At 41.7% G+C, this 19,494-nt stretch overlaps 2 protein-coding genes across 5 annotated transcripts; both read right to left on the minus strand.

Annotated features, from left to right (window-relative positions):
- Positions 1-12: 12 nt before the first annotated feature.
- kbtbd7 (kelch repeat and BTB (POZ) domain containing 7) lies at positions 13-3,852 on the minus strand. 3 transcript variants are annotated; one of them, XM_068329660.1, is made up of 2 exons: positions 2,798-3,852; positions 13-2,485 (listed from the first exon to the last, which is right to left on the minus strand). In XM_068329660.1, the coding sequence occupies exons 1-2, from the start codon at positions 3,569-3,571 to the stop codon at positions 1,715-1,717; spliced, it is 1,545 nt and encodes a 514-aa protein (XP_068185761.1). In that variant the 5' UTR covers positions 3,572-3,852; the 3' UTR covers positions 13-1,714. The 3 variants fall into 3 exon arrangements, with proteins under 3 accessions (XP_068185761.1, XP_068185762.1, XP_068185763.1); XM_068329661.1 differs by having other exon boundaries at positions 13-2,017; positions 2,339-3,852; XM_068329662.1 differs by having other exon boundaries at positions 1,793-2,017; positions 2,143-3,852.
- Positions 3,853-5,947: 2,095 nt separating this feature from the next.
- slain1a (SLAIN motif family, member 1a) lies at positions 5,948-16,339 on the minus strand. Of its 2 annotated transcripts, XM_068329700.1 has the most exons (9): positions 15,798-16,339; positions 13,975-14,111; positions 11,934-12,050; positions 10,074-10,166; positions 9,441-9,590; positions 8,766-9,098; positions 7,866-8,054; positions 7,371-7,704; positions 5,948-6,722 (listed from the first exon to the last, which is right to left on the minus strand). In XM_068329700.1, exons 1-9 carry the CDS (start codon positions 16,244-16,246, stop codon positions 6,647-6,649), a joined length of 1,878 nt encoding a protein of 625 aa, XP_068185801.1. In that variant the 5' UTR covers positions 16,247-16,339; the 3' UTR covers positions 5,948-6,646. The 2 variants fall into 2 exon arrangements, with proteins under 2 accessions (XP_068185801.1, XP_068185802.1); XM_068329701.1 differs by lacking the exon at positions 7,866-8,054.
- Positions 16,340-19,494: the final 3,155 nt, after the last annotated feature.

The raw sequence follows: 19,494 nt of genomic DNA on the forward strand, positions 1-19,494 counted from the left end.
TCACCAAAGCATTTGACTTTATTTGATGTAAAATAATTAAATCATGTTATACAGGATGAAGTCTAAACCTGATAGTGGATACTGTATATGTGACGTCTTAACATAAACAGATAACAACATCAGCAAAATTTAAAGCACTGATAATGTTTTTCACTTGAGCTGCCTGCAGTCACTGTGTGGTACACCAGTAACAAGCAGGTGAGCCCACATTTGTAGGCTAAATAAATATAAGCAATTTTTTTTTTAAATTTCAGTTTAATTTCCTTTAATTTCAAATATGTTCCCTTAACATTGGTAAAGTTAAATGGGTCTTCGATATAACATTCAATGAATTCCTTTTTAAGTCACTCGTCATGGATTGTGTGATCCTCACCAAGCAGGAAGGGCCTGACAGAAAATATTACGTTTCCAAACATGTATGTTCATACACAAATAAGATGGTAGATACAATTTCCTGAAGCATAGCACAAGAAAGACATGATGGTTTCCTGTTGTACTGATAACAACGCAAAGAGTAGGAAGGGTGACACTGAACAAAATTTATTTGGTTAATTTTAATCTGATGCTTGTCATGTTTTTTGTTCACAATTTGTAAAAATTCCTGCCTGTGATTCAAATGTAATTCTTCTTTCTTGGTAACATCACACCAACCTCATTCACAGACCCTTTTTGTAGGTGACATTTTGACTTGTCAGGAATAATACTGTGGATAAAGCAGTAAAGTTAGTGGAGGCTTACCTCATCAGTTACATTGAATCTGAGTGTAAAACCTCAATGAGAAAAAGATGAGTAAGTTTTATTCCATATTCGTAGGCATCTACCCTGCATTGGCTCAGTCAGGAAACCACTGCATCGTGGGAAGGTTAGGCTTCAGTGTTATTATATATAACCTTGGCCACATGATGAACTGTAGCACCGTCTGCTTCTTCTTTCGGTAATCGTTTGGAAAAGCATTCATCAGCTGCTTTAACAAATGTGTTAAATTCTGAATAATAGGAAGGCAGACCCTCCACTCTAATACTTGACACTTTGTGTAACATATCATTGGGTTTTTGTGCAAACAATAGGCTATCAGATATGCCACGCTTCATGTTGTTGGCATTTTTACCACCGTGTGGTGAAGGTCATGGCGGGTGCGGCACTGACATTGAAGTGAGCTTTACAAGCCAGAGTGGCGTGTTTGCCATTAAATTAGAAGCCTCACTGGTTAAAAATCATTTATGAAGCCAAGTGCAGCAACAATCAGCTGAACCTCATCTCAGATTGGAGGACCAATCGAAACAAAATCTAATAAAAGCAGCCCAACGTCTGAGCTTAAAGCTCTGCTTTAAACATCAAATCAGAAAATAACTCGCTTTTTTCCGACGAAGCGGTACACTCGTAATGATTTTTAACACGTTTTTTAATGTCACGCTGCTAATTTAGTGGTAAATACGCCACTCTGTTTGGCTCGTAAAAAATTACTAACATCAGTGCTTCACCGCACGTCGCTGATTTTTATTGAGTGATAAAACCCCTAAACAAACAGTTTAAACCAGCTCTGCTGACTTTCCTCTATTTCGTTAAATAGGCACTACTCAGACTAGTGAAGATGGCTACAGGATGCGGATGGAGGACAATTCATGGCAAGCTAATCATTGCATAAATATGAATTAAACTGGAAATTAGAAAAGTTAAACTCATCTTTGACACATGATCACATTCATCATCAGTTCTAATCTGAGAAAGAGCTAGAGCTGCCTGAGTCCGAGTCCACATCTGTCAACCCATCAAAGTCCCAGTCGGCGCTGGAACCACTATCATCCTCCTCTTCCGTTGAGAAGCTGTGTGCAGAGCCAAGGCATGCTGGGTACACACGTGTTGAAACACACACGGGCCCCAAGGTGGACACAATCTCTGCCATGACTCTCTTCCAGGTGTCCCTAGCTGGGTCGTACGCATAGACGAAGACCTGGTTTTTGTTGTACTGCAGTAAAGTCTGGATGAGGAGGAGCAGGTTGTTGTTGTGCTGGATCACCTGATAGTTTAAAGAACAGCTGTTAATAGGAATGTCACCTAACCTCCTCCATTCCCCTCTGGTGGGATTGTAGGCTTTCACCACAGGAATGTCACACACAAAAATAATTTGGTCCTGAAACACACAAGCCTTGTGAAGCTTGTTTCTTCTCAGTGACCCACAGTGGCGCCAGCGGTTCCTCTTAGGATCATAGCAAAGCATTCTCCTTCTGTTGACCACATACAGGTGGTCATTTAGTGCCAGCACCTGCATTTTACCTAAAGAATGAGGCAGAGGAGCCACAAACGTCCACTGATTCCTCTGGACACTGTAACACTCTACCTCCTTTAATCTGGCGTCCGTCGCTGGATGTCTCCCCCCCAACAGGAACACGTGGCCGTTGAGGTACCCAATCCCACAGTGTATCCTCCCCAAGGGTCTCTCTGCTAACTCCTGCCAGATATTGCGCACAGGGTCGTACAGCCAGAACTGTTTAGAGAGATGGGATGCTAAGAACAAGTTGTTTTCTGGTGTTGCACAGACAGTTAAGGACTCCATTGTGGAGCGTTTGTAATCCTGACTGCAGAGGTCTTCTACAGGAGGAGACATGAAATACACGTCCTCTGAGTAAGGATCACAGCACATGATCTTGTCATTAGGTAAACCAAAGAAAAGAATCATGTCTTTTGCACTGACACCGATTCTCTGCTTCGGAACATTTAGAGTTGCAGACATTTCACGACTCTCTTCTGCAGACCCACTGAAAAAATATGCAAGGTGTTTCTCAATAAGTGGCCTCACCATCAGGCTCTCCAAATAAGACTTGTCTTTTTCCGCAAACAAGCTCCAGCGCACACACTTGAGTACCTGTAATGCATCATCCTTTTTCTGCAGGGCATTGGCCTCTATCCACTGCAAAGCAGCAGAGCAAACCTTCCTTTCACAGTCCACATCCAAAGTGTTCAGAGACAGCAGCTCGTTCAGCTGCATCAGATCCAGCTCACAAAGGCTCCCTCTGCTGCATACCTGGCTGAAGTTCCTGGCTATGAAAGCTTGTGCATTTTCCTTCAATTCCACATTACCATATGTGTCTGCAAATTTAAGGACGACCACACAGTTGGAGAGATCCAGCCTCCTCGTCATGAAACTGGCGCAGGCTTTCATGATGTACTCAAACTGAAGCATGTTGGCGGCTGCATACAGCCTCTGCACGCTGCTTTCCGTGATCGTCACCATTCCCGTGTAGCAGTAATGGATGATGACAGACATGGACTCAGCATCCACCCCACGGATCAGCACTGTCTCCTGCACGCTCTCGTGGAGCCCCCCGGTGAACATGCTTCTGAAGTATGGACTGGCAGCAGCGAGGATGTTCCTACTACACAAGAAAAGTTGTCCGATGTCCCCTCCGGTCGACTCGGCCTCCGGACACTCCTCTTCATCCTCAACTCCAACGGTGACGTCCCCGAGTAAATGACAATCATAAAGACATTTCAACTCCTTGATCAACCCTCGGGCGTGATCGACGTCCTCCAGCACCTCGGGACCACTGAAGTAACCCAGCACAGAAGCCATTGCAACGGCGTCAGTGGTCGATCTGCTGTTATAATCCTGTTATAATCCGGTGAGATTTGCAATAACCTGCTAATCAGTAAACACATTCATTAGCGCTCATGGGCCTTTCCGCTTGGCACAAGCTCATAAAGGTAAAATAAATCGCTGTAACACATATACTTTCAGAGTTAAGAGTTGAATATTCTTCCAAGTGTCTGAGAGCCACTTGTTCTTGGTGTTCTAGATTTTAAAATCAAACATAATCAATAAATTACACCATGAGAGCCTATTTTGCATGAATACCATCCTCTGTTTTGACCGATGGACACAGCCAAGCGTTCAGTGATTGAAAACATTTTCCGGAAAGAATATTTTCTCAATAAAGTCCCATTGCATTTGGAAGTGGCGCTCATATTCCCTTTATTAACCAACTACATCAATTTAAGTAATACATCAATGACCATATTACTAATCTTTAAGTTTACGGGTTTTTCCTCTTGTAAGTGAATTGTTGATTTGAAATGAAATAAATTGAATATCTTACTTTGAAAATAATCGCAGTGGACTTCCGTTCATAGACATCGCTCACTCACACAACCTTGCTAAGAACAGCTTCTCTGATTGGTTCATGCCACTTGCCGTATGGTTGATCCGCGTTGATTCAACCATGCTTCAAAAAATAACGGTGCACAAATCAATGTTAAATTATTTTATCAAAGTGTTGTAGTTGCTTGTAGGTGGGTGGATTATAAATTTAATATATGACACAAAGTAAACTTGTTCAAGAATCATGAAAGTACTACCACATTATTACCACTAATATGGGCTTACTACTAACACTACTACAATTACTAGTACAGGAAGTAATACTACAAATATATATTATTAGTAGTAATCTTTAAACAATAATAAAAATGACTAAACTATGATTAAAGCACCGTGGCGTGGCGCAGTGGATAGCCTGCTGCCTCACAAGAAGAAGGTTCCTGGTTCAATTCCTTTCTGTAAGATTAAAATAATTTCATCTTCAAGAAGAATGAATGAATGACTAAATTATTATTACTGATGGTGGTAATTACAGTAGTAATTATAGCATCCTATGCACTTACAAGAGCTTAATTATTTATAATTATTATATTATTCCATTGACTGTTAGATCCATAAATATCATATCTCTTTAAAGAGTTGCTTATTAGAACAACATAGAAAGTAGCAGTAGATATTGGAACTTTTTGTACATATTGTAATATAATATATCTCCTTTATTCTTATTTATTGTGCAGTAACATGATATTTTGTGCTTTTCGTCATTAGTGATTTTAAGAGTCCAATAATTGTGGTGGACAGGCGTGAAGTCGAGTGAAATGACATAAACTTGATTATTTTTTGTATTTTGTTTATAAGTCGAGATAAATTGTTCTCAACTTATAATTGAAAATGATCTATATCGAAACCACCTGTATTTTATTTTATTGCGTGTTATTTTTATGTCCTGTAATTATTTCTGGCAAGTCTTAGGGAACTCTAATAACCTTTGTATTTATAGTAGTAATGACATTCAAATGACTTCAAATAGTGATTATAGATTGAAATTTAGTAAAATCGAGTTCCGAAACATTTCAACTTGTGAATAACCTCTCAAAACCACATGTGTTCATATGCTGAGGCTTCCCTGTGATTCCAAACATCCATCTCTTGTTAAAATATCTTATGAAATGCAAAGAAGGCTTGAAAAAATAAATCATCTAAGGCATGATGGACTTCTGGTCTGACAATCTTGCACTGTTGCTGTGCTCTTAGGATGCCATTGCCAAGATTCAATGTTTCTGATTTCCAGAGGAAGTTCATCACAATTCTAGAGAAGTTAGTGAAGAGCTTTGCTTAAGCCCCTTTGACAACCTGAGGGTTTGGTTGAAAGCGTAAGAGTGACAGCTCAAACATTTCTGCACACTCAGCAACAACTCCAGGCAGCTCTAAATGACTAGACACATCCCACAGGATAACGTCCGGAGGTTGCAGCAGTCCATACGGAGGATTACTGCTGTAATTAACAAGTGATGAAATATTTCCATCTTCAATATTTTGTCACCAAAAAGATGAAACAAGTGAACAATATTCTGTTTGTACTCATATGATTTACATATTAACAGCAGTGCTTTTTAAAATATTAAATACTATAACTTTTAACTGAATAAAACATTAACTCACTCTCTAAAGAAGCACAATTAAAAATCAGTGAAAAATATGAATACAGAATAATATCTGCCCATCACTGTCCCCATGGTAACAAAGGTGTTTATAGTTGATAATTAACTATAAAATGAATGACATAGAAATATCATATTTTCAAAGGCTTTTATTTACATTACAAATTCACATCTTTAATTTCCTGTCATCCATAAAAAGCATCAGAGCTTCATGTGCAATATCATTGGAAATGTGTTTATCAAAAAACACTAAAAATATCAGCTCTTATGTAAACAGTAACGCAAATAAAGCAGCCCAAACATGATGAATGCATTTACAGCTATTTAAGATAATTTTAGGCATTACTCCCAAAAAAGCAGATTCATTAATTTATTTTGCGTTAATTGTAATTCGGATCAAAGTGCAATGAGGCCCAGTCAATAAATATAACAGACATGAATTGCACTAGATCACTTTTCCACAGGCATGGGATGTCAACGGTCCAACTTCTTATGTTACATCACAGAATGACAAAAAGGAATAAAAACAAAATTAATTATTAGTAGGAAATAATAAAATCAAATACAAAAGCCTGACCTATTTTTTCCTGTTTACTGTTTGAAAAGAGCCTAAACTATCACAATTATAAATCAAAAACACGTATTATTTAAGAGAATCCAGTTCACAATCAACAGCTGATTATAAGAACATAAGAGGTTGATCATCAGTCTGGGTCTCAGGACACTGTAAGTTAAAGATCCAGCCTGCTGGACCCACACAGTTCAGTCACTACTTTGTCCCTCTGAGAAGGGCAGTGTCTTTTGGAAAACTCTGGGATCACAGCCCAAGTCTGAAATCACTCTAATCCCGTACAGCAGCGTACCCTGTTTGCCTCTTGAGCGTGTGGCTTCAGTAGCAGCCATCTTTCCAGCTTCCATCTCGTAGGGCACTCAGGGCCGCCAGACTCTTTGGAGGAGTCAGCAAACTGCAGAGCAGAAGAAACAAGTCAAATCAATCAACAAATCATTCTCTACAATATCATGTACTGGTTTAGTCTTTCAAAATTTGAGCTTTAACTACAGCACCTCCCTCAGGACAATCAATGTATAAAAACCAGTCATGAAGCAATAATAACACTCAGTTTATCGCTGTGTTTAATTTGATCTCGAAATGTAATCAACCATCAGCACACTATAAAAAGATTTGGTAAGTGATGCGCAAGAATTTGAGCTTAATTAACAAAATAAACCACTTTATTTTAACTACAAACTTTATAATACATCATCATTACAATACCAATCAAACCTGACAAAGAGACAGCAAAATGTTTTTTTCTTTACAAGGTTCTCGAGGCTCTGTTTCTCTAGAACCCACAATTATTCTTTTATCTTTTTAAATCTTCAAGTGGATCGCCCCTTTTCTTGTGCGCATTACATGTGGGAGCCAAGGAAAATAAAAAGGTTTTCAGTGCTCATACTGTTTAAAGCAAACTTTATTTCTCTCTTTTCCAAGTATAAAGACACTGCAAACTTAAAACATGCTTGACATTTAAAGGTGACTTTTAACAGCTCCCTGCTGTAAGTATTAACTGGGATGTGTCAGGCCGATCTGAGCTGCTTCCCTCTTTCCTCACCTGCGTGTGGGCTGAGTGAACTTGGTTGCACGTGGAACTCCACTCGTTCCTACAAAGGAGGCTGGGCGGGGAAGAGAGCTGCGAGGAACAGCTGACTGGTTGGCGCTGGACTTGAGAGGCTGTGGTGCCGAGCTGCCGCAGGGTTTGAGTGGCTGAGGAAGGGCAGCGCTGCTGGGGATGGAATGGAGACTGACAGATGTGGGCAGGGACGTGGAGGTGGGACCCTGCTGCACAGTGGGGCTTACATAGGCTGTGGCCTTCAGTGGTGGTCGGGGAGTGGCGAGGAAATTCCCCACACTCTGGACCCGCTGGCAGAGCTGCCCCGAGGAAAGAACTGAAATACAGCAAAAGAACAGTAATATGAAGGTAATTAGAATCAGAATGGCTGCATTTGGAATCGCCATGCCTTCAGAAAGCATTGCCCTACATTCCTTCATGAATACCAATGAGCCCATATGGCTGATTTATTCATAGACATTATAAAAGAAGTCTTACTGGAAGACTGAAGTCGTGCAAGCCCGTTGGACGAGTCAAAGCTCTGGCTGCTCCGCAGGGGGGGTATTGTTGGCAAGGAAGAGGGGCCATGGGAAGGCGGGGTAACAGGAGAAGCCAGGCAGGGAATACTGGGGACACTTGGCATGCTGGGAGTTCGGATCAAGTTGGGCATGCTTCTCCGGAGCTTGTCTGTGCAACCATGTGAACAAGCCAGGTCAGGAACAACAGGCATAGATTCCAGTTGGACTCTTTCACTCATATTTCCAACATTTAAGGAATATTTTAATATAATCAAAGCCCAGTCTCACAAGAAATAACTACACGTTTGTTTTACAAAAGTAAAGAGCAACCACTGGAAAGTTTCATTTTTTTGCCACAGTTGAGTGTTATCTGCTTTCTTTTATTGTGATGGTGTGTTGTTGTTCTACTGTCATTTCATGGATATATTTGTGACTTTTATTTTTTATATTATTTTCTATTTTTTTCATTAGAAAAAGTTAGTGAGTTTGGTACTTTTATAGACACTGAATATATGTGTAAATTGTCTTACGTAGAAATTGTTCAAATGTGGTATGACAAATTTAGATGTACTGGTAGGTAAGGTTTGCTACCTTCAGATAGATCCAGGCTAGCTGCTTTGCTTTTGCTAAGCAAACCATCGTTTAGTAAGCAGCTATCCGACTGCTTAATTATATTTAATTTTAATTATATTTTGATCATATCACATATTTTATCAAAGTAATGACAGCTTTGTCTGTGGCTGCTGTTTCTCCGTCTGAGTTTAATGCAAAAATCCAGTCATGAAGATGTTTTAATGAGTCAGTCGTGCAATAAACCTTAACAGATGTGATATTACTTGGGAGAAGATCTAGTGATCTCACGACTTCATGAAATGCTCACCAGTGCTGTTCCTGTAAGCTGTGTGTGTTTCTGCCATCAGACTGGAGGGTACAGAGTACTGGGAGAGTCCGCTGAGGGAGAACTGAGGGTTTGTTGGGCTGCGTCTGCAGTCCCTTATACTGGAGAAGGTGTGAGAATGAGGCAGGCTGCTCCTCTGCGTTGACCCCATCCGGAACAGCCGAGGCTGAGGAGGAGGGAGCTGATCATACCCCTCGTCCTCGTCCTCATCCTCTTCCTCCAGATCCATGTCGCTGCGCCGGAGGGAGTGTAACGAGAAGCTGGAGCTGCGACGGCTGGTTGTGACTGAGGTAGAGGCGTAGTCCTGACGCAGACCTGCAGGGGGTCAGAGCGAGCTTTTTATCTGTGGAGAACCTGGACACCGTGTGAACAGAAGTCTCCTACTGAAGGCTCCTCATCCACTGTTCACACACTGATTCCAGAGTATACTGATACTGGTAACACACACATACACACACGCATTATCTCAGGTCTGATGACATGAACAAACACAATAGAGAAATTTACAGTACACTATAAATGTTAAAAAAAACACCACACAGCAAAAACCTTTTCTTTAGGAAGTTTCAAATACTGAATGAGATGCGTATCACAATTTGCAGTAGGGACATTTCCTTTTCATGAACTTTCATGAGGACCATCAAAGAGCTGGCTTACTCTCCTCCTGAAGTCGTGCCATGACCTCCACGTCTGTCATGTCCTGCAGTTTGTAACTCATGGAGATGGAGTCATCCTCCAATTCTGAAACACCCGCTTCACTGTCCAGGGAGGACTGGGGGCTGATGGCTGCGTGTCGGCGACCCAAGCCTAAAAGCACACAGGAAATCCACATCAGTCACTGTATATATTTCACATTTCATAGAAAGACATGGACAGTAAATGTAATAACATGCATGAGATAACGCTGATCAACACATACAGAAGATGGGTCTATAACAAGATGGGGATTTAGTCCAATGATTACAAATGATGCTGATTGTTATCCATACAAATGTTAAAACCTGCAAATGTAATAAAAATTTGCAGTTTTAAATGTTATAATCCCACAAATGTAATAATTTTCCTCCAAACATAATAGCAGTCATAGCAGTTAAGGGGTATTTGGGTTTAGTGTTTAGAGTTAAGGTTAGGGGTTAGGGTTAAGGATAATTTCACACAGACGTAATAAATAATTATTAAGTTTGTATTATGTTTTTGGTAGGCGACCGCTATTACGTTTGTGGGGTTAACAGTGATTAAACTTCAAAAATGAATGATGAGCAGAGGTGACGTCTGTCCGTGGGCTCTTACTGTGAAGACTGGAGTTTGACAGGAAGGTGGGTGCTCTGTCACTGAGACCACAGCTGGGCCTGGGTGGGAGAGTGGATTGGAGAAAGGACTGACCTGGTGAAAGCAGAGAGAAGAGTCACTGAAGAAGAGCCAGACATGCAAACCACAGCCCCACTCACTGACATTCATCTTAAATAAAAGGTGGATGAACAGGCAGGAGTATTTTTTTTTCTAGTGGAGCTTCATCTTGCTTATCTCTATCTGTCTGAGGGTACAACCTCATAATCTGCAATCTGTTTGTAAACTGCAAGTAACAGGTTGTTCAGGAATCTGGGTTACATTTAGCCTCTAAAGTATTTTGGAAGCAACAGATGCTTTTGGCTCTGCATTCTTGTTGCTTTTGATTAAAAAGTAAGAAGGAGCAACGACTGAGCTGAAAGGAGGTCGGTCACAGCAGCAAAGATTAACAGATTAAAATGTTAGTTCAAAAAGGAAGATAGTTAGCCTTCATCTGCATCGCTTCTGTAATTTCATAGAAGAAGCCCCATTCAGAGGCCAACACATCTCTCTGTGTGCTGGGAAGATAAGGGAGAAGGAGAAGGATGTTCCATAAAAAATAGATAGCAAATAGTAAAACTACACTGGATAAAACAACCAAGCAATTCATCTGTTCCTAAGGTTGGGCAGAAAAACGCCAATGTCAGCTTGTATTTTCACCAGGTACCTAATGGTGTGTAAAAATAAGACGTGTTGAGATGGATTACCGGATGAGAAGAGATGCAGACATGCTCATGGCACCCGAGAAAGATAATCAGAGGATCATCTGTCAGTGGTTCATGTTCATCCTCTTTGGATCATTTACACAAAATATGGCAAAAACAAATCAAATATTTATATTTTGATAGGAGTTTCGTTCATGACCAAATGTGAAAAACACACAGATATACCCATATCATGTAGCTAGCAGACTTGCGAATATGATCAAAAATAGCCACACAATTGAACCAGAATAACAACACTGGTGACAGCTGGAGGTCGACTGATAACACAGCAGTGGAAGAACTGGAGCTCCGTACCTCCTTTCTTTCTGCCATGCTCACCAGCTGTTTGTTTCCAAGCAGCACAGATTATGGGGTTGTTGGCATGAAGACGGCTCTGCCTCACTACAACTTACAAATTATTAGCATAGTTATATCATTTTCTTCACGTTAGAGTCCTTTGTTTATCATTAGCATGAGTTATCAAACAAATCCCACTATCCATAATGGTTTATGTGAATATATTATTTGTCTAGATTTAAGTTTTACTTTCCACAGATGCATGAAATAAATCTAAATTACCTTGAAGTATGCGAGCAACATATTAGTGGATCTGGATCCAGTTTGTGTATTGGCGTTAACCACCATTGTGACATGGGTATTTTTATTTTGATTGGCCTTTTTATTTGTCTGCAAAATGTTTTTTAAAATGCCCTAACTTGCAATGTTGTGATAAATAAGTTGAAGACTAAATCTATGTTAAAATTTGAGGAATTTTTCCTTTCTCATGAGTCACGACCCACCTCGACAAAAAAGGTAATCAACATCCACAAAAACATTTTGAGATATCTTGTGTACAAACAAACATGGTCGACCACATAATCTTTAATCTCTTTAGTGGAAGGGACGCTAAACGACAAAAAGATTAACTGACTGTAATGAAGTACGTAGTCATTGAGTAGTATTTTCTCAACCTCCTTCCACATCTTCAGGTGATCTGTAATCAGCTGGCACAAGACCAGACACCCTCAAACAGATCGGAGTGAGTTGAAGAAGAGTCTAAATGATCCTCAGAAGACAACCCGGCGTCAGTGACTCCTGCTTCTGTGATGTACATCCTTACCTGGGGACTCAGTTAGTGCAGCAGGTTTGGTGTAAGGCAGGATGGGGCAGCTGAGGGTGGGGACCGCCTCGATGCAGCTGTATGGACGGATGGAGGAGACGCCTCGCCTCCTCTTAGCTACACAAGACAGTAGCCAAGGGCATGTTAGTGGATTGCACACACACACACACACGTGCACACACACATGCATCGATTATATGTGAGCTCCCTCTGGCTGAATTTCAATCCGCTTGTCGCAGATCATTGATGTTTTAAATGATCAGCGGCTCAGACAGATGGTCCTGATACAGTAAGACAAGGTTTGGCTTCCCAATGCAGCTTATTGGACTGAACAGCTGATTTTTAAGGGATCTTCGGATCAGCAGGGATTGAGCATGTAAGCTACATCCCATTCCCCAAACCAGAATTTCAGCCACAATGTCCACTTTGGGGGTGTGGATGTTACACTTATGCTGCTTGAATCAGATTTATTATTTCATGATCCAACTTTGTCTTTTTTAGACAAGCAAAATTTTCTATTTGTGTGCATGTAAGCGTGGATTTTTGTTTGTCTATGTGTGGCCCTGCGATGACCTGGTGTCTCGTCCGGGGTTCACCCTGTCTCTTGCCTGCAGCCAGCTGGGATAGGCTCCAACAGAACCCCTGAACCGTATTTCAGATAAAGCTACTGAAGACATACGTTTACGATCACCTCGTCTTCAGGAAGATGAATGAGCACTGTCTCATGAACTTAGGTCGTAAAATAAAGGTAATAAAGGTTTTCTGGCTGCAGCTGATGAAAGATTATGAATGAACTTCATGGATCAAGAGTAAAATTCAGATTTTAAACGCCGGTCGTTTAATTGATTTTTGGAAACAAGCTTCATCCTCCAGCTCAAATAATTCTTGTTAGATTCCTTTTCATAACAAGCCGCGAAGCAGTGAGAACATTTTGCATGAGCCGACAGTTAACGTGTGTTCGGTGTGTAAACAGAACACCCCCCCCATTGCTAATTGCTAGTCACTCACAAGTGCCTAAATGAGTGGAGCATTTAGCATTCCTGACACAACAATTAGGCTCAAGCACCAATGGATAAAACTAACATTCACAGCAAGTTCCACAAACAACAGCTACTCAGAGACAAGGACGCATTCATGACCTGCAGGGGGAGAGCCAACCTTCACTGAATGCAACAACAGAAAAGAGGAGAGGACCTTAAAACACACACAGCAGACAAACCAACACAAACAGATCCAATCCCAACATATTAAACCTCCAGACATGCAACAGTATAACAGACTTGTCTGCTTCAGCAACGAATGCCAGACAGCTCTGCCTCAAACACCCAGACGATGTAAGCATCGCTTCTATGGCAACTGTATCTGCGCCCGTGAGCACGCAAAGTGAAAAGTACCAAATCAAAACCTGGATCCAGGAGCAAGAGCCATTCAGCAGCGCACTAGTATCCTGCTAGGAAACGCTTTGGTGATGTCCTGGTTATGAGCTTCCTGTTATAATATCATATAATATCGTAGAGACACCAGCATGACGAGAAATGGGATTGTGGATAGTGTCAGTGTGTGATCTGTAGCTTCTGATCAGAATTTAAACTCGATTTACATTTTGATATTAAGATGATAAATAAATAAAGTTTGTAATAAAAGGAAAAAAGTGATATTTGTTGTTTTGCTGACTGTATGCTAAGCTATGCTAAATGTTGCTGCTACATTTGATTACACAGACATGAGCAACATATCAGTTTTCTTACTCCCAGCAAAGAAGTGAACGAGCATATTTGTATTAATTTTATATGAAGAAAAACCATAAAATTAAATTAAAAATACCAAAATAATAAAACAAAGGTTAACTGCAGTCATTCGAAATAGAAACCACTCATATGTTTAATGAATGGAGACGCAGGCAGAGAAACGTGTAGCAGAAATCCTGCTGCACGTGGAGAACATGTCACAGTTTATCATCACATGTCTGTAAGCAGAGAGGCAGATGCTCACATGTGGCTGCAGATGACTGCCGTTAATCTGCGTGGGGTGTGCTTCATACCTTGGTCCAGTCTGTGACAGAGGGTCATCTTGGCCAGCTGCACCTCTGGCCCTGGATGATCCAGTACCCGCCTGCACCACTGGAGAGGGCTGAGGATGCTCTCACCCTGAAGCTTGGCTTTGGGACTCACGTACAGCCTGGAGAGCAGAGCACAACCCGTCATTTAGTCCTGGCTGCCTAACAGCATAGAGCATTGTGAGCATTGTCCACAGGAAGAAGTCAAGTTCACAAAGCTGCAGGTCTGTTCAGTGTGTCACTGAGAAAACAAAATGTAAAACTATGACTGTTAACGAATGATGTTAATTTTTTATTTTTAAAAAAAGTTATTAGATCCAAGTAGTTCAATATTCCCATGAGAAGAAATTAACTGGCAACATCATTAACTGTGAGATCAACAATGGAAAATGGTGACAGCGACATTCAGTGTTGTGATGTGTGAAAAGAGATTGTGATTGCTGCCGATGGCCACAAGACCATGTCGCCTCTTCTCATTGTGTGAGGTAGATGAAGAGAAGAAGAACTTAATTTATTAATCCCCTTGGGCAAATTAATTTTACACTGAAACCTATTTTTCACTTGAACCGGCAACCCTCCGGTCCCCACCCTAAGACCTACTGGACTGAGCTACTGCCACCCACAAATATTTGTAATGCTGTCAGTGAACCACATAATATATTAATAGGCAAGGAAGACACTTCATCAAAAAAATGATTGCCGAGTTTCTTAAGTAATAAATAGAAAGAGAAAAATGTGTTTTTTTCTTTTACTTGATAAATACAGATGACTTCCACAGTTAGTACGTAGAAGATGTGTGAGTTTGGGGGAGAAAAGCCATTTTAAGATGCCACTTTTTGCTCTGTGATACTGTAGGAGGATATTTTTTATATTTTTATTAACACTTGACACATATTTGATGTGGAAATTGGCTGATTGTAAATTTTTCTGAAATTGCTTGTAACATAAACCATTCAGCCAAATATTTAGGTGTCAGCCACCAACTTAGACATTCATAATACATGTTGACATATTTATTTCCATAAAGATGGACGTGGTTTTTCCCTTGCTGGTTGTTTAAGACTCAGCATTTCATACATTTCATAAATGCGGAAGGCATTTGAGTGCTGTCATCTGAGTTATGGTGGTCTGTGTCCCACTATTGCTTTACATCCAGAATAAAATCTGATTCTACTGAAACATATAAACCTGGCCTATTAAAAGCAATCTATTTTCAGGCATTTCCAAAAATAAACCTTTCTGATGTGTAAAAAATGATGTGTCACCTCTCCAAAGCTGGTCCAAGACAAAAAACACAAATGTATTTGCTATTAGACCGTGGGGTAACACTGACGTCAGGATTCTTCTTTGAGATGAGGATGGGGATGGATGGAGGTTGGAGGCTGGATCCTATCAGATGTGAACTACATTTTCCAGATACATGAAGCTAGAATCGGGTCAGTAGCCAGCATGTCAGTGAGTGAACTCCTTAAGTCAGCAGATACAAAGTAGTTCAGCCTGGGGCTGAAGGCTCCACACCAGGCAGAGCTGCTTGATCACAGACTAAAGGAGGTCATTGTTTCATCTTCTGCCTTCCTCTGAATAGACGATGAGAGATTCCCAAACCTGCCTTTCTTCTCCTTTCTTCTGAGACATAACTGTCTGCAAGTCTGCTCCACCAGGATAAGAAATCAATGGTACAATCAATACTGGGGTAGCATTACACACAACGATAATGTGACTAAACTGTGTCTACTTGACGATGTTGTGGCCTTTAAACACTCATCAGGGTCAGGAAACTCTAATTTTGATGGAATGAGAGCTCTCACCAGCGATCAGGCTCTTCAACAGGGAGCACCGCGCTCACATCCAAAATATCCACTTCATCCAGAACAGTCGTGGGTCCGGCGGCGACGCCGTCCTCCCCAGCGGCGTCAGGAGGCACCGAGCTCGGCTGAAAATACGCAAAAGGCTCCTCCGTACAACCACGCGGTCCGGGGGCGCACGGATGTGACTGCGTCGGGCTGGAAATGTCATATTTGCAGGACAAACTGCTGCTCGGACACGTCGAGCCTCCGTGCAAACACGACGAGGTCTGGAGGAGAGGGCCGATGGAGCAATTGTTTACGGCGTTCGCTCTCGTCCGCAATTGCTCGTTCTGTTTTTCCAATTTTCGGACCAATTCTTGAAGCTTTAACACCTCCAGCTCTGCGCTGGTGACTTTATTGTTGCCATTGACGTCTGCCATCGTCTGGGGGTTCAACACCTCTGCTTCCATTTGGTAAAAAGCACATTGAGATTAGAAAAATGCACCGGCCGCTCGCAGAGGGTTCTATTCAAACGTGAACGGGTGTCTGGATCCCCCGTCAGAAGCTTCTACTCCCGCCGATGCTGCTGCTGCTGCTGGGATGATGGAACAGCCTCCATCTGATTGGTCAGCGGCGAGGAGCTCAACTCCCATCACACCACTGCCGGGGACAGATTTATTACACACACACACACACACACACACACACACACACACACACACACACACACACACACACACACACACACACACACACACACACACACACACACACACACACACACACACACACACACACACACACACACACACACACACACGGGGCCACAGAGAGACCACACGCGTGACTTTTGACTTTTTTCAGCACTCCAAATGAAGGTAAAGTTTAACAACTTGACAGAGTATTTATGGTTATTTTACTATGGAAATTATTACTTACATCAGTTCCAGTTACGTCGTTCTTGATTATTTATTGTTTGGTTTTTAAAAAACAAACAAACAGTATTGTCCGCACTATAAGGCGCACATAAAAGCCTTTAATTTTCTCAAAAACCGACAGTGCACCTTATAATCCAGTGGGCCTTATTCGTGAAAGAAGTTTTGATATATGCCATTCAGATGCACCTTATAATCCAGTACGCCTTTTATATGAAAATGGTTTAGAATAGGCCATTCATTGAAGGTGTGCCTTATAGTCCAGTGCGCCTTATAGTGTGGAAAATATTGGAATCGTAAAACCATTGGTAAACCCTTAAAAGCACAGAATATCATGTTACTGTACAATAAATAGACTTCGTGATTCACTTGTGGTGCGTCCGGAGTATACTCAGCCTTTGGCCCCTGTCAACTGGGATAGGCTCCAGCAACCCCCGAAGCAGAAGGAGCGGCTGAAGAAAAAATGTTTTTTCTGTACAATATTAAAATATAACAATAAAATATAACATTTTATCGTTTAAAAGCTTAAAATAGAGTCGTATTAACCAAGCATTACTGAAATGAATTCATATTTAAATGAATGCAAATTCATTCATAAATAACTTACAATATAGAACTGGAAATGCGTATTTTTTTGGTTGAGCCTGGAGACTTATGTCATTTTTTGAATTACATCTCTTGAAACCAATGAATAATGTAGGGTAGGTAGGCCTGTACTGGATCACAGCAGCCAAAGTGTGCACAATTCTGCCAAGGTAGTTTATATGTCAATAACACCAACAATATATTGATAATTGTCATGATAATTTGACCCTCCTCATGTTACTCCTTGTACATTAAAATTTTGATGTTTATTGAAAAATTTCAGTGTTTTATATTTTCATTTTAAATTTAAATTTTATCGCTGGTTGGGCAAACGCTCATGAACCCTCGAACACTCAATGGGGAGTGTAAAGCTGGTCCTGTGTTACGTGACCGGGACAAAAATCGCACTTTTCCTCTTGAATCCACTGTTCGACTATAGGTCTAATCCTCCTCTCCACTACTGGAATAGACTTTCCCCAGGAGGTTGAGGAGTGTGATTCCCCTATAGTTGGAACACAGCCTCCGGTCCCCCTTTTTGAAAAGAGGGACCACCGCCCCGGTCTGCCAATCCAAAGGCACTGTCCCCGGCTGCCATGTGATGTAACATAGACGTGTCAACCATGACAGTCCCTGCACATTCAGAAACTTGAGGTACTCACATGTGTTTTGTGGCTCTGAAGAAGGCATTCGATCGTGTCTCTTGTGGTATATTGTGGGGAGTGCTTCGGGAGTATGGGGTTCGGGGCCCTTTGTTGAGGGCTGTTTGGTCCCTGTATGACCAAAGCCAAAGCTTGGTTCGCATTGCTGGCAGTAAGTCAGACCTGTTCCAGCTTCCAGGTGCATGTTGGACTTAGGCAGAGCTGCCCTCTATCACAGATATTGGACAGGAGTCCGGGTTTCAAAAGATTTCATCTCTGCTTTTGGCAGACAATGTTGTCCTGTTGGCCTCATCAAACCTGGACCTTCAACGTGCACTAGAACGGTTTGCAGCTGAGTGTGACGCGAGTGGGATGAGGATCAGCAACTCTAAATCTGAGGCCATGGTACTCGACTGGAAAAGGGTGGTGTGCCCTCTTCAGGTCGGTGGAGAGTCTTTGCCCCAAGTGGAGGAGTTTAAGTATCTTGGGGTCTTGTTCACGAGTGAGGGGAGGATGGAATGTGAAATTGACAGACGGATCGGTGCAGCTTCAGCAGTGATGCGGTCGTTGCATGGGTCCGTCGTGGTGAAGAAGGAGCCGCAAAACGAAGCTCTCGATCTACCGGTCAATCTACGTTCCTACTCTCACCTATGGTCATGAGCTTTGGGTCATGACCAAAGGGACAACATCCCAGATACAAGCGGCTGAATTGAGTTGTCTCCGTAGAGTAGCTGGATGCACCCTTAGAGATAGGGTGAAGAGCTCAGTCACCAGGGAGGAGCTCGGAGTAGAGCTGCTGCTCCTCCACCTCGAGCTAGCTGAGGTGGCTCAGGCATTGGTTCTGGATGCCTCCTGGTCGCCTCGGGGAAGACCTAGGATGCGCTGGAGGGACTATGTCTCTCGGCTGGCTTGTGAACGCCTCGGGATCCCCCTGGAGGAGGTGTCTGGGGAGAGGGAAGTCTGGGCATCCCTGCTGAGACTGTTGACCCCGCAATCAGGCCCCGGATCAGCGGCTGAAGATGGATGGATGGATTTTCAACCCTCACTAGCACTATGTTCACATTTGGGCTTTGTTGAGACATAAATCTGTTGTTGTTTTTTTCAGAGACTATGTGAACAGAAAAATGTAATACTTTTAAATCAGGTTTAGTCTCTTTGGTGTGGTGTTTGAGCTCATTTGACCTCATCACAGGAACAAATGGTTGCACAAAGATTGTCTCACTAGTATTGTAACAAGGACAACTCTTGAGATACTGTACACTCATGGAAGTTTAGTACATAACTGGAATTCTTATTTTGAAAAAGAAAAAAAGCCAGAGACCATTACAAATCCTTTCAGGGGATGGTGCTTGTTCACAACTGCTATCCCTGCTTATTCATAGTTTCCCACTGAAATAGTCTGGGGCTATCAAAAGAGTTGTCAGCTGATCACATCTATCCAATAGAACAGTGACACACTGTCATTTTTACTTTACCTTCGTGCTGCTGCATTAAAAAACAAATTTCTTTCTGTCTCTCCAGTTATGTGGGTTTTGTCCACCTACCCATCACCCCCCTGTT

This window comes from Antennarius striatus, chromosome 12, assembly GCF_040054535.1.
Source record: "Antennarius striatus isolate MH-2024 chromosome 12, ASM4005453v1, whole genome shotgun sequence".
Lineage (NCBI taxonomy): Eukaryota > Metazoa > Chordata > Actinopteri > Lophiiformes > Antennariidae > Antennarius > Antennarius striatus.

Bases quoted from the DNA above. Each gene is read 5' to 3' on its own strand.
- kbtbd7 (XM_068329660.1), bottom strand. From the start codon at position 3,571: ATGGCTTCTGTGCTGGGTTACTTCAGTGGTCCCGAGGTGCTGGAGGAC. The intron at 2,486-2,797 runs GTGAGGCCACTT...CTCTCTAAACAG, and splicing joins CTTATTTGGAGAGCCTGATG to TTCTGGCTGTACGACCCTGT.
- slain1a (XM_068329700.1), bottom strand. From the start codon at position 16,246: ATGGAAGCAGAGGTGTTGAACCCCCAGACGATGGCAGACGTCAATGGC. The intron at 14,112-15,797 runs GTGAGAGCTCTC...TCTGCTCTCCAG, and splicing joins GTTGAAGAGCCTGATCGCTG to GCTGTACGTGAGTCCCAAAG. The intron at 7,705-7,865 runs GTAAGACTTCTT...GCTGTATTTCAG, and splicing joins TGCACGACTTCAGTCTTCCA to TTCTTTCCTCGGGGCAGCTC.